General features: G+C 43.8%; 1 protein-coding gene across 1 annotated transcript in view; it reads right to left on the reverse strand.

The window, feature by feature from the left end:
- Positions 1-355: 355 nt before the first annotated feature.
- The window catches only part of LOC147882405 (UDP-glucose 4-epimerase GEPI48-like), a 39,879-nt gene continuing 27,402 nt past the window's right edge, over positions 356-12,832 (reverse strand). Inside the window, exons 6-9 of the mRNA XM_087400260.1 lie at positions 1,601-1,682; positions 1,280-1,362; positions 1,085-1,176; positions 356-908 (exon numbers count right to left, since the gene is read on the reverse strand). Of these exons, the coding sequence (XP_087256386.1) occupies positions 809-908; positions 1,085-1,176; positions 1,280-1,362; positions 1,601-1,682 (357 nt within the window). The 3' untranslated portion in view covers positions 356-808. The remainder of the gene's footprint in view (positions 909-1,084; positions 1,177-1,279; positions 1,363-1,600; positions 1,683-12,832) is intronic.

Consider the following 12,832-nt stretch of genomic DNA (forward strand, 5'->3'; position numbering starts at 1 on the left):
TCAACCCAGCTCACACAAAGACTTTTGAACCTGAATGATACTAAACTTACATTCTTCAGGAAAGTGATGCACAAAGTTTAAATAAAAACTTATTGGGACAGTATGAGAAACTTAGCGAACCGAAACATCACTCCCATTTCACTCGCCGCTACTGTGGGAATCGCTTTATGGAATGCCTAAACAATTTTCTTCCGGGACGGGAAATCCCCGGGTAATCTTGATCCGTGGTCGGGGGGGATGGATGAAAGGACATCTTGCTTCTCGAGACTCGGTCAGGAAATTACCCATTTTTCCCCGGGAACAAGAGCCGACCAACTCGAGCGAATTGCAGTCCTAGATGCCGCAAAATCTTAGTCATATTTTTCCATAACAGCAACAATTTCTGGCCTTTGAATTTCTATAATCTATTACACCCTCAAAAATGAGTCATTAAATATCTAATAAAAGGAAATTCCATTTGGATCAGGCATAAGCAAATAGTTGCCTTCCCGTGTTTCTCTGCTACCATAACATAGCAGATTGATACTGACATGACTTTGTTCAACTAAAAAGGGTGTATACCTGCACTAATTACAAAAAATTTGAGGATACCTACTTGCTCATGTCTGATCCTAATGGACTTTACACCTTTAGTCTGCACGAGTTTCTGTACAAAATATGTTCTCTTAATGCTCTCGACCTTTCCTCTATATGCCGTACCATTCATGTAGAAAATGTTTCTACTGGGATTTAACCTATTGACTTCACTAAATATATTGAAAGATTGCAAGCACACTGTATCAGAATTTATTAGGCACGGTTGGATATGTCAATTCTGAGTCCCTGATTCGGGAGGCCTGTATCCCCATGGATTTTTACTAGCCCAGTTCCACTGATCACGGCACATCTCCTCTATTCCATACTGAGCTCTGCCACATAATGGCAATCCAGAGCTTAGAAAATTTTCAACAACAGAGTAAAAAGGCTAAAATGCTTGCATTCATGCACACTGAAAGAAAACCGAATAATAAATATTATTATCATTGAGCCAAAATACCCTATGGCGCTGTCACAGTCAAGAACTGATAACTAAGTGAGAGCTTACTTCCATTGTAGTTCCCTTTCAGCTTTTTCTGTGGAAGCATAGACCTCACTACAATCTCCTGGGCGTCGATCAGCAAAACAAAGAGGTATCTTCTGTCAACATAAGAAACCAAGATCAGACTACTTCCTAGCTAAAGCAAACATTTATTATAAGAACTCCCAGAATTTATATAAATTAGCATCAGATGTTGACTACCTTCTCTGATGCTTTCTCAAAGGCATCAACCATTTCCAATACTGAAGTACCACGCCCTGTTCCTAAATTATATACAGTACAGCCTGCATAGAAATGTGGGCAAAAAGACAGTGGATAAGCTTCAAGCATCCTGGAAAGGTCAATGCAAAAAAACAATCGCAACCAGTGGAAATGGCATGTAACAAGGATGATTTCGACCAAAAAAGGCCAAGTTGGATATCTCTTCCTCTCTCTCCCCCCCCCCCCCATGTTCTCTCCTCCCCCTCCCCCAAAAATAAAGGACAAGAGAGTTGGGACAAGCGGCCGCAGAGGAATGCTCACCTATGTCGCTGGTAGTAAAGAGCTTTTGAAGAGCTGCAATATGACCAATAGCCAAGTCCATGACATGAATGTAATCACGAACCTGTATGAAAATATAAAGTGGTAAGAAAATTTCAAGTGCAATTCTTTGAAAAAGCACCGAACAAGTCACAATTGCCAAGCTGAAAATGCAGCCCCTAGAAACTACACATTTTGGACAAATGTTCAGCTGTCAACTGAGCAGCCTTTATAATGATAAGAAGGTCAAAGAAGGGTGGAGAACTGCCTAAGAGCTTATACTTCAGCATGAATTAAAGGCGCTAAGATATTTGATTTCAGTAAGTCTTTTGAATTTCTGCACTCGGTCTAATATGAAAACCGTATGGAAATGTGTGCCTAGTATCCATATTATCCAAAATACAAAATCTACCCTTTTAGAGTAAATAAGCATCTACCATGGTGTATGTTTTTGACTTTTATCGTCGCTCTATACTAACCGTTGTTACTTCACCAGGCACATGCACAATTACTTCATGCTACTATTTTCACAAACTTTGATGACGCTTTCTTTTGGCAATTTGGAGGGGATCGAAAGTCAGGGGGCTTGATGTAGTAGGCCAGCACAATGAACAACTTTTCAAAATTTTCATATTCATATTTACCTATTTAAGCCATAGGCATCTGACTCTGTGCATAGCCCACCATATTATACTTTTCTTTATGGATATCCAACTCTTGAATCAATTCAGCCCACCTAGCCTTTTGACCTTTCAACTCAAGCTAATTGCATAACCAGCTAATACTCTCTTGTTCAAACAGAAATTCAGACATAGCCTTGTACAAATAGTTGTTAAAACCTCTTGTGTATTGTAAGCAAGACCTTAGACGTGTGTGTGTGTGGGTTTGGCTAAGCATGTGAAGATAACCAATGAAATGTGGGTGAGTGTGTATTGGGATAGTTGTATAAATGAAGACACACATTTGAACTGTGTGATAGAGAATGGAATCCAAATGAGCAGTTGGATACCTGGTATTATGATACCTATCCTAAGGATCACCAACCTTAACACCATCTACGAGGCCTCATTCCATTCTACACGTTCCTTATGCTCGGTCATAATTTTTTTCCAATGGTCTGAGAAAAGAAAGGACCCTCAACCAAGGTGTGTAAAATATACCTTTGTAAGACTAGAGTATATCCGATTTTTTGTTGGTCTAAAGTCCAAAAATCTATACAAAATAAAAGAGAGAGAAAAAAAGGTAACAAAAACTTTTTTGAAAAACAAAAGGAAGACATACTTAGCAAGCAAAGCAACACTTATGTCATCATCAGTGCCCAAGCATAAGCAGCTATACTCAGTTTCTAAAGACCCGTGGAGTTTCTTGGGCAAACCCAGTGCTTACTAAAATACGTCAAAAAAACAAAAGAGAAAGAAAACAAGAAATAAAGAAGAAAGGAAGAAGGTGACTAAGCAAAATTAAACAAGCAAATCAAGAAATAAAATCTTCCAAAAAACAAGAATAAAATCTCTCTCTCTCTCTCTCTCTCTCTCTCTCTCTCTCTCTCTCTCTCAAAACATAAAGAACTAAAAGGACCCCTTACAATTATGTACCGCATCCTATAGGCCATTCTATGGGCTATCCATAGGTGCAACTTATTCCTTGGTATGTGCCTTGTAGGCCTAGTTATAGTCAATTAGGACTATTGGTACAGTTAGTACATGTACCACCTAGGTGAGTTAGGACACTTAGTCCAGTTAGGGCAGTTAGCCCTAGGGTTTTGTTATGTTGGCTCCCCCTTAAGCCTCCACTTTCAGTTTTGCGAAAATCTATTACAGCATCTCGTTTTTCTCCTTCTCTCTATTTTTGAGCTTCCATTGCTTGCCATAGCCAACAGTGGTATCAGAGCAAGTCGGGAATCCATTCCCTCAACCATTGACAGCTTTCCCAAGCTATTTGGCAAGCTCATGAGCCCTCATTCCCGCTAGTTTTGCTGGTTTCTACACATCTATGAGTGTTTGAAGACTCTCCAAGCACTTCTGTCGCGAAAACCCTGATCTTGACGCGAGAAGACTGCATTTTTGTCATCCTGCTTCAACATGTATCCACTTGCTTGGTACTATTTCTTTTTGTTTTTCAATAGTATGCTTATTAAGAAATGAAATGTTTTCCTTCTCTTCTGTTCAATTACGGACAATGGGGACTAGGTCTAGCATTTGAGGGTGGACCCCCTTGCTTGGGGTTATGAGCATTAGTGACCCACAAGAGTGATGGCCTCTCTTTGAGAGGGACATCTAGAAACCACACCCCACCTGAGTACCCAAACATGGGACCAATCAAATGCACAGATTGCATACCGACCTAGGAACCATTCAAGAGAATGTTCCCTGAGCTTTGGGTGTGGGCCTGGCAGAATGCCAAGAGTAATGGAGATACAAGATAAGACGACAAACAAATGAGCTCAGTATGGCTCAATTATGACCTTAGAGTACGTCAATAGATAGTCTAAGCTGTTAGGAACCCGTGTGTGCGATCGGAATTAAATTCTGACAACTTTGAAATTTTAGGGTTTTTGGGAGTGACATGGCAGCTGACACGTGGCAGACTGCCACATGGAATCTGAGCTGGCAGGTCAGTCCACCTGTCCCACACATGTGGCAGCATGCATGGCAAGTGGCAGGGCATGCAGGCCAAGTGTTTGGCCCTAAATCTAGTAGATTTGGGGCAGGTTGTGGGCTGTCCTCTTTGGGACTGCAGCCCACCAAAAATCTGGGACAAGTGTCCACCTTCCACTCTAGGCCTAGGGGGGGGGCTGAGCCTATAAAAGAAGGCCTCTCCCCTTCATTCCACACATGAAAATTTCGTCACTTTTCTTCTCCCTCCTTTTGGATGATGCAGCAGAACCTCTCCAGCTCCTTGGGTGCAGCCAGCTTCTCCCCAGGCCATTCTCTCACCTCAGCAGCAGCATCCTCTCTCCTTCACCTAGCCTGGAGCAGCCACAGCCCCTTTCTCTCTCCTGCTGCAGTCTTTCTCTCTCTACTGCAAAATTTCTCTCTCTACTGTTCCAACCCATTTCCCTTGCAGAAATCTGCCTTTCTATGCACCTCTGGAACAGCAGCAGCTCCTCTCTTACATCTCCTCCCTTGGGATCAGCATAGGCACTCTCTCTCTACAGCTATCACTCCATAAAATCTTTCTCTCTCTAGCCTATAGGCTGTTTTTCTAAGCTGTTCTCATTCCAGCCCCATTTCTACACTCTCCTCACCCAAGGTAGCTTCAGAGGCATCAAGGACTTCATCTACAAAAGGGTCAAGTCACAAAGGGAGCCTGTATTGTCAAGTTTATCTCATTTACAGCACTATTTCATGTTGTTTCTACTATCTTTCTAGAAACTAGTGTTTGTCTCTAATGTTGGATGTAAGTGGTGATTGTTGTGCAGGCTTCTTCCTTGTGGATTGGGCAAGCCAAGAGCTGAAACCTGAGCTTGGAGTCCTCCTTTTTGTTGTCTACCTTGTACATATGCTCTTGAGTCTTGTATCTAGGTCCTAGGTTTTCACTGAGTTCATCAGTTTGGAAGGTGCATTGCACCTTGGTCTTGTATCTCCATTTTCAAGAATAAAGTGAGCCTGGATAAGGGGGGGGGGGCCGTCTTGGCCCCTCAATCATATTGCATTCTCCAATGATGTCACTTTGTGTTTAAGCTGTATAAGTCTTAATTCCAACTTAATTGCAAACTCTCAAGTTCAAGTATATGTGTTTGGCAACTCGCAATCATCTCATTCAAATGCCTCTGCAAAATCCGTTGTTTGAATTGATAGAAAGCACCGAGTAGTTTACATTGGTATCAGAGCTTAGGCAGTGGTCCTGTACTCTGTGCTTTCTCTTGTTGAGTCTCTCCTTCATTGAGTTATCTTGTCATCATGGCAGCCAATGGACCTGACCCTCCTCCTAACCTGCATGAGTTGAGTGCTCTCTTGGCAAACATTGCTCAACAGGTTCAAGTGCTGGAAAGCAGCCAAGCAGGAACTCATGACATAGGGCCCCAATCCCAAGGAAGAGACTGTGCGGACAACACCAACTCCAACAAGGAGGGAAGATCATCCTCTTCTTCCCCTCCTCGAGGTAGACGGCGTCATCGGAGTCCATCTCCTTCGAGACGTCCACGGAGACGAAGGTATGCAAAGCATAAGGTACCTCTTGGAGATAAGCTCTTCAAGTTTACCAAGTACAAGGGAGAGGACAAGCCCGAGGTCTTGCTGGCCTGGCCGAGACCTCGAGTATTTCTTTGAGGGGGACGAGTACGAAGACAAGGCGAAGATCCGGTTTGCCGTCCTGCACATGCAAGACCGTGCTTCACTCTGGTGGGCAGCTATGGTCAACACTGGACAGCAAGCCCACACCTGGAAGCACTTCAAGAAGAACTTGATGAGGCACTTCCTGCCTAAGGAGTTTAAGAGAGATACAATGGTGCAGTGGGACATCCTCCGCCAACGCCAAGAAGAGAAAGTCAGTGAGTATGTTGATCGTTTTTGGGATACTTTGTTAAAAGTTCAAGCATTCAGTAGGAAGGATAAAAAAGAGCAGCAAAGGAAGTTCTTTGCTGGCCTACGGTATATCGTTCAGCATGAGGTGGACATTGCCACTCCTACTTCTCTCGAAGACACCATCAACATCGCCTTGAAGGTGGAGAAGAAACAATCTTTCTCCAACAAGCGGAATGGCAGCAACAACAAGCGGAAGTCCCAGGGAACCTCTTCCAAGGAACAAAAGGGTAAGGAGATAGCAAAGGACGCACCAAAAGAGCAAAAGTCAGCCAGCCAGCCTCCTTCGAAGAAAACAGCCCGCACTTTCAGCTCATTGTCTCCACAACAAAAGCAAAAGTATTACTCCGAAGGGCGGTGTTTCAAGTGTGGCGATCGAGGCCACAACTTCTACGAATGCCCTCAAGCTGCCAAAAACAACAGCAACAAAGAAGCAGCCCTCAAAAAGCCAGTTTTGGTAGTCAACAAGGTGGAAGCACCTCCAGAAAAGGGAGCTGTAAACGACACCCATAGTTTGTTGAAAACATGGGGTCAGGTAAAGGATCAATCCGCTTTGTTTTTGTTCGATAGTGGAGCTACTCACAACTTTATTTCTCATGAGATGGCACAGAACTTGGGGATAGCCCCAGAGGATAAAGGAGAAGCCTTGGAGGCAACTGCAGCCTTCAAGAACCAAGAAGAGAAGGTGTACCCCATCATCGGCAAGCTTCGGGTACACATCCAGGGGTACTTGGATCATCTACCCTTCATGGTGGCACCACTTCAAGGATCAGATGTAATTCTCGGCATGCCCTGGCATAAGCAAGTCAACCCCCGAATCGATTATGTGAAGAATATTCTAACCCTCCAACATAAGGGTAGAGATGTGAGCATTACAGCGGGAGTTTCACGAAACACCATTCCTATGGTAAGTCATGCACGATCTCCCAATTTGCTTAAGAAAGGAGTATGTTCTTTTCTAGTGTTTGTACGCGATAAGCAACCAAGTGAAGAAAAGTCAGATCCTCTCACAAAAGAAAGATTAGATTTCCTTCAGGAATTCTCTAGTTGCTTCTCTCAGGAACTTCCTAGTCACCTCCCTCCTGAGAGACCAGAGGATCACAAAATTGACATAGTTCCAGGGTCTTCACCTCCAAATAGACCCCCATATAGAGTTAGTCAATCTCAACAAGATGAAATCTTCAAGCAAGTCCAAGAACTCTTGGACAAGGGATTGATCCAACCCAGTAGTTCTTCTTTTTGCTCTCCTGTCTTACTAGTCCAAAAGAAGGATAAAACCTTCAGGATGTGCATAGACTATAGAGCCTTAAACAAACAGACGGTTAAGAATCGTTTCCCAATTCCTCGTATAGACGATATCTTTGATCGTTTAGGAGGATTTGTAATTTTCAGCCGCATAGATCTTAAGAGTGGCTACCATCAGGTACGAGTCGTACCTGAGGACATTCATAAAACAGCCTTCCGAACCACATTTGGGCTGTATGAATATATGGTAATGCCATTTGGCCTTACTAATGCCCCAACCACGTTCAATCGACTGATGGAACGGTTGTTCAGGAACTATAGACAGTTCACTACCGTCTTCTTTGATGACATCCTCATTTTCAGCAAGAATGAGGAAGAGCATAAGGAACATCTAAAGATTGTATTTCAAATCTTAGCTGAAAATGCTCTTCACATCAATGAGAAGAAAAGTGAGTTCTTTCTTCCTGAGATTCACTATCTTGGTCACATTATCTCACGAGAAGGTGTCCGTATGGACCCAGCCAAGATACAGACAATTGTAGAGTGGCCTGACTTGAAGAATGCCCATGAGGTAAGGTCTTTTCTAGGCCTATGCTCATATTACCGAAGGTTTATTTGGCATTTTGCTGAACTTGCAGCCCCTGTACATGATCTCACCAAGAAAAATCTGAAGTTCAGATGGACCCAAAAAGAAAAGGACTCTTTTAATGCTCTAAAGCATGCCCTGACTACAGCTCCTGTACTTATCATTCCTGACTTAAGGAAACCATTCCTAGTAGCAGCTGATGCCAGTGGCGATTGCCTTGGGGCTTCTCTTACCCAGGATGGTCATGCTGTGGCCTTTGAAAGCCGACACTAAGAGATGCTGAACTTCATTATGATATCTATGAAAAAGAACTCTTAGCTGTAATTCATGCTCTCAAACTTTGGAAACATTATCTTTTAGGGATAGATTTTCTTGTTAAAACTGATCATGAAAGTCTTAAATATTTTCTAACTCAACCTCTGATCAGAGAGAGACATATGAAATGGTCTACCTTTCTGCAATCATTTCATTTTCAGATACAATATACTCCTGGAAAAGAGAATGTAGTGGCTGATGCCCTTTCTCGTAGACCACGGCTTCACCATATTTCAGTTCCCTATCATGATGAGCTAACAGCCCTCAAAGAATTCTATGAGGGAGATGCTGATTTTGCTCAGCCATGGGCACATTTGAAAGATGGAGACACCCATCATGCCTACCACATTAGGGATGGCTATTTATTCATGGAGAACAAACTATGTATCACAAAGCAGCTTAGATCTAAAGTGATGGAGAAAAGCCATAACCCACCCTATGCTGGTCATAGGGGTATTGTGGCCACCTTTTCAGCCATGGATAAATTTTTCTACTGGCCTAACATGAAAAAGGACACTGCTGCCTACAGTTTAGCTTGTCTCGCATGTCAAAAAGCTAAGTATGAGAGAGGAAAACCCAAGGGTTTACTTCAGCCCCTACCCTTTCCTGAGAGACCATGGGAACACATCACCATGGACTTCATTATAGGAATTCCCAGGACCAATCAAAATCATGACATGAAATTTGGGTGATAGTAGATCGATTCAGCAAGCAAGCCCACTTCATTCCTTGCAGAAAGAATCTCAAGGCACCTGAAGCTGCCCATTTATTTATTAGACACATCTTTAGACACCACGGCATGCCCAAGTCTATAGTATCAGATAGAGACTCAAAGTTCACTAGTAACTTCTGGCAGGCTTTGTTTGAGAACCTTGGAACTCTTCTAAGTTTCTCCTCAGCTTTTCATCCTCAAACGGATGGCCAAACTGAAGTTACGAATAGTACACTCTTGGATTTGCTGAAATTTTATGTGCATGACCAGCAAACCTTTTGGGAGAAATTCCTTCCTCTTGTGGAGTTTGCCTATAACAACACAATTCATTCCTCCACTGGAAAAGCTCCTTTCGAAATTGTATATGGTAGATCTTTACCAACTCCACTCATGCAAACAAAAGAGAAAATCTTTGCCGCTGATCAATTCGTGGAGGATTATGACTCTGCTTATGCCACGGTTCGAGCAGCCATTCAAAAGGCACAGGAGAAACAAAGAGCAGCTGCAAATAAAAGACGGAGGGCGTTTGCAGTGAAAGAAGGCCAATGGGTCTTATTGAAATTTGAGAAAGCCCGGTTAAAAACCAAAGTGGGCAAAAAGCGCATCTACTTCAAGCTATCCTTTCGATATTATGGTCCTTTTCAGCTGTTGCAGGTAATAAATGATGTCTCGGTCCGATTGAGACTTCCAGAGCATTGGAAGATCCACAATGTCTTCCACGTAAGCTTGGTGAAACCCTTCATTGGGAAACCACCTCAAGAGCCCACACTAGACGATGCACCTGAAGTAGAGGACACTGAGATCTTGTTGATCCCAGAGCAAATTATTTTGCATAACTTCACTACGGGACGTCGAGGCACGACTCGCAAAATGTACCTTTTGAAGTTCAGAGGGCTCCCATCCACCGATGCCCAATGGGTGGACAGAGCTACATTTCAGGACTGTCATGAAATCCTGGATGCTTATGAGGAAGCATTTCAGTTGCGGACAACTGAATGAAAGACGAAGGGAATGTCATCCTGCTTCAACATGTATCCACTTGCTTGGTACTATTTCTTTTTGTTTTTCAATAGTATGCTTATTAAGAAATGAAATGTTTTCCTTCTGTTCAGTTACGGACAATGGGGACTAGGTCTAGCATTTGAGGGTGGACCCCCTTGCTTTGGGTTATGGGCATTAGTGACCCACAAGAGTGATGGCCTCTCTTTGAGAGGGACATCTAGAAACCACACCCCACCTGAGTACCCAAACATGGGACCAATCAAATGCACAGATTGCATACCGACCTAGGAACCATTCAAGAGAATGTTCCCTGAGCTTTGGGTGTGGGCCTGGCAGCATGCCAAGAGTAATGGAGATACAAGATAAGACGACAAACAAATGAGCTCAGTATGGCTCAATTATGACCTTAGAGTACGTCAATAGATAGTCTAAGCTGTTAGGAACCCGTGTGTACGATCAGAATTAAATTCTGACAACTTTGAAATTTTAGGGTTTTTGGGAGTGACGTGGCAGCTGACACGTGGCAGACTGCCACATGGAATCTGAGCTGGCAGGTCAGTCCACCTGTCCCACACATGTGGCAGCATGCATGGCAAGTGGCAGGGCATGCAGGCCAAGTGTTTGGCCCTAAATCTGGTAGATTTGGGGCAGGTTATGGGCTGTCCTCTTTGGGACTGCAGCCCACCAAAAATCTGGGACAAGTGTCCACCTTCCACTCTAGGCCTAAGGGGGGGGCTGAGCCTATAAAAGAAGGCCTCTCCCCTTCATTCCACACATGAAAATTTCGTCACTTTTCTTCTCCCTCCTTTTGGATGATGCAGCAGAATCTCTCCAGCTCCTTGGGTGCAGCCAGCTTCTCCCCAGGCCATTCTCTCACCTCAGCAGCAGCATCCTCTCTCCTTCACCTAGCCTGGAGCAGCCACAGCCCCTTTCTCTCTCCTGCTGCAGTCTTTCTCTCTCTACTGCAAAATTTCTCTCTCTACTGTTCCAACCCATTTCCCTTGCAGAAATCTGCCTTTCTATGCACCTCTGGAACAGCAGTAGCTCCTCTCTTACATCTCCTCCCTTGGGATCAGCATAGGCACTCTCTCTCTACAGCTATCACTCAATAAAATCTTTCTCTCTCTAGCCTACAAGCTGTTTTTCTAAGCTGTTCTCATTCCAGCCCCATTTCCACACTCTCCTCACCCAAGGTAGCTTCAGAGGCATCAAGGACTTCATCTACAAAAGGGTCAAGTCACGAAGGGAGCCTGTATTGTCAAGTTTATCTCATTTACAGCACTTTCATGTTGTTTCTACTATCTTTCTAGAAACTAGTGTTTGTCTCTAATGTTGGATGTAAGTGGTGATTGTTGCAAGCTTCTTCCTTGTGGATTGGGCAAGCCAAGAGCTGAAACCTGAGCTTGGAGTCCTCCTTTTTGTTGTCTACCTTGTACATATGCTCTTGAGTCTTGTATCTAGGTCCTAGGTTTTCACTGAGTTCATCAGTTTGGAAGGTGCATTGCACCTTGGTCTTGTATCTCCATTTTCAAGAATAAAGTGAGCCTGGATAAGGGGAGGGGGGCCGTCTTGGCCCCTCAATCATATTGCATTCTCCAATGATGTCACTTTGTGTTTAAGCTGTGTAAGTCTTAATTCCAGCTTAATTGCAAACTCTTAAGTTCAAGTATATGTGTTTGGCAACTCGCAATCATCTCATTCAAATGCCTCTGCAAAATCCGTTGTTTGAATTGATAGAAAGCACCGAGTAGTTTACAATTTTGGAGCATCCACCACGAAGGGAGCTGCATTTTGAGGCAAAGGGAGCTGTTTTTTCTCACTTTTTACCTCACGTGTGGCGGCTACCTGCTGTACGGAATCCGTACAGTTGCACGGCACCTCCTGTTCGCACGTGTGACTGCAGATTTCCGTACAGAGTCTACACAGCCATCCGTACAGCCCGTACAGGTTGTACGGGCCTGCTGCGTCTGTTTTTACTGCACCGACAGGCTGTACGGACCTGCTGCGTCAGCTTTTACTGCACCGAAGGGCTGTTTGGACCTGCCTCGAAGTTCGTGCCTGCATTTTGGAGGTGTTCCTTGCTGCCTTGTGCTGCATGCCGGCTGTTGAAGCTCTTTGGAGATTGCTGAAGTGATCTGGAGATCTCTCTTTGAGCCCTTTCTTCGTCCATTGGCTATTCTTTGCCTCGGGCTGCAAGTACCCCTCCATTGGATCACTCTTCTCTCCTTTCTAAGTGCTCTCCTTCTCGTGGGAGCACTTTCTCTTGCCGTAATTCTCATTTTCATCCCTCATTTGCTCTCATTTTCACCTCTCCTTCAAGGGTGAGTCTCTCTGCTTGCATTCAAAGCCTTTTCACTACTGTCCTTTTGGGCTACATCACTGGGTAAGCCGTTGTTGCATTGGTTCTTTCCAATTTTTGCTTCATTTGCATTTTGGAAAGGCCCCGTGTTGCCTTGGAAGGCCTCGTGTTGCCTTTTTGGGGATTTTTCTTGCAACAGATACACCTTGGGACAACAGAGTCTCTTGCAGGGATAAGCTTTGAAGCTTGAGCAGAATTTTGTCACTTGATTTTGAGAGGTTTCCTTTCTCTCATTTGCTTCGCCAATTGGTGCATTTGTCTTGAATTTCAGCACCATGAGTAGCAGAAAAGATTAGTTGTTTGGGATGCTTGGGACTGATGACAAGCTTTATGCAGGGTGAGGCGAGGGTTGCCTATCTCCGCAAGCAATTGAAAGACTTGAAGCTTGAAGAGGGTGGTAACATGGATGCCTATCTCACTAATGTGAAAGATTTGAAAGAGCAGTTGGCCAACATTGATGAGATTATGCCTAATTCTCAGCTTGTTTCTAATA

The sequence above is a fragment of the Dipteris shenzhenensis genome, chromosome 29 (assembly GCF_047967505.1).
Source record: "Dipteris shenzhenensis isolate YYH24624 ecotype China chromosome 29, Dip_SZ_1.0, whole genome shotgun sequence".
In the NCBI taxonomy this organism is placed as follows: Eukaryota; Viridiplantae; Streptophyta; class Polypodiopsida; order Gleicheniales; family Dipteridaceae; genus Dipteris; species Dipteris shenzhenensis.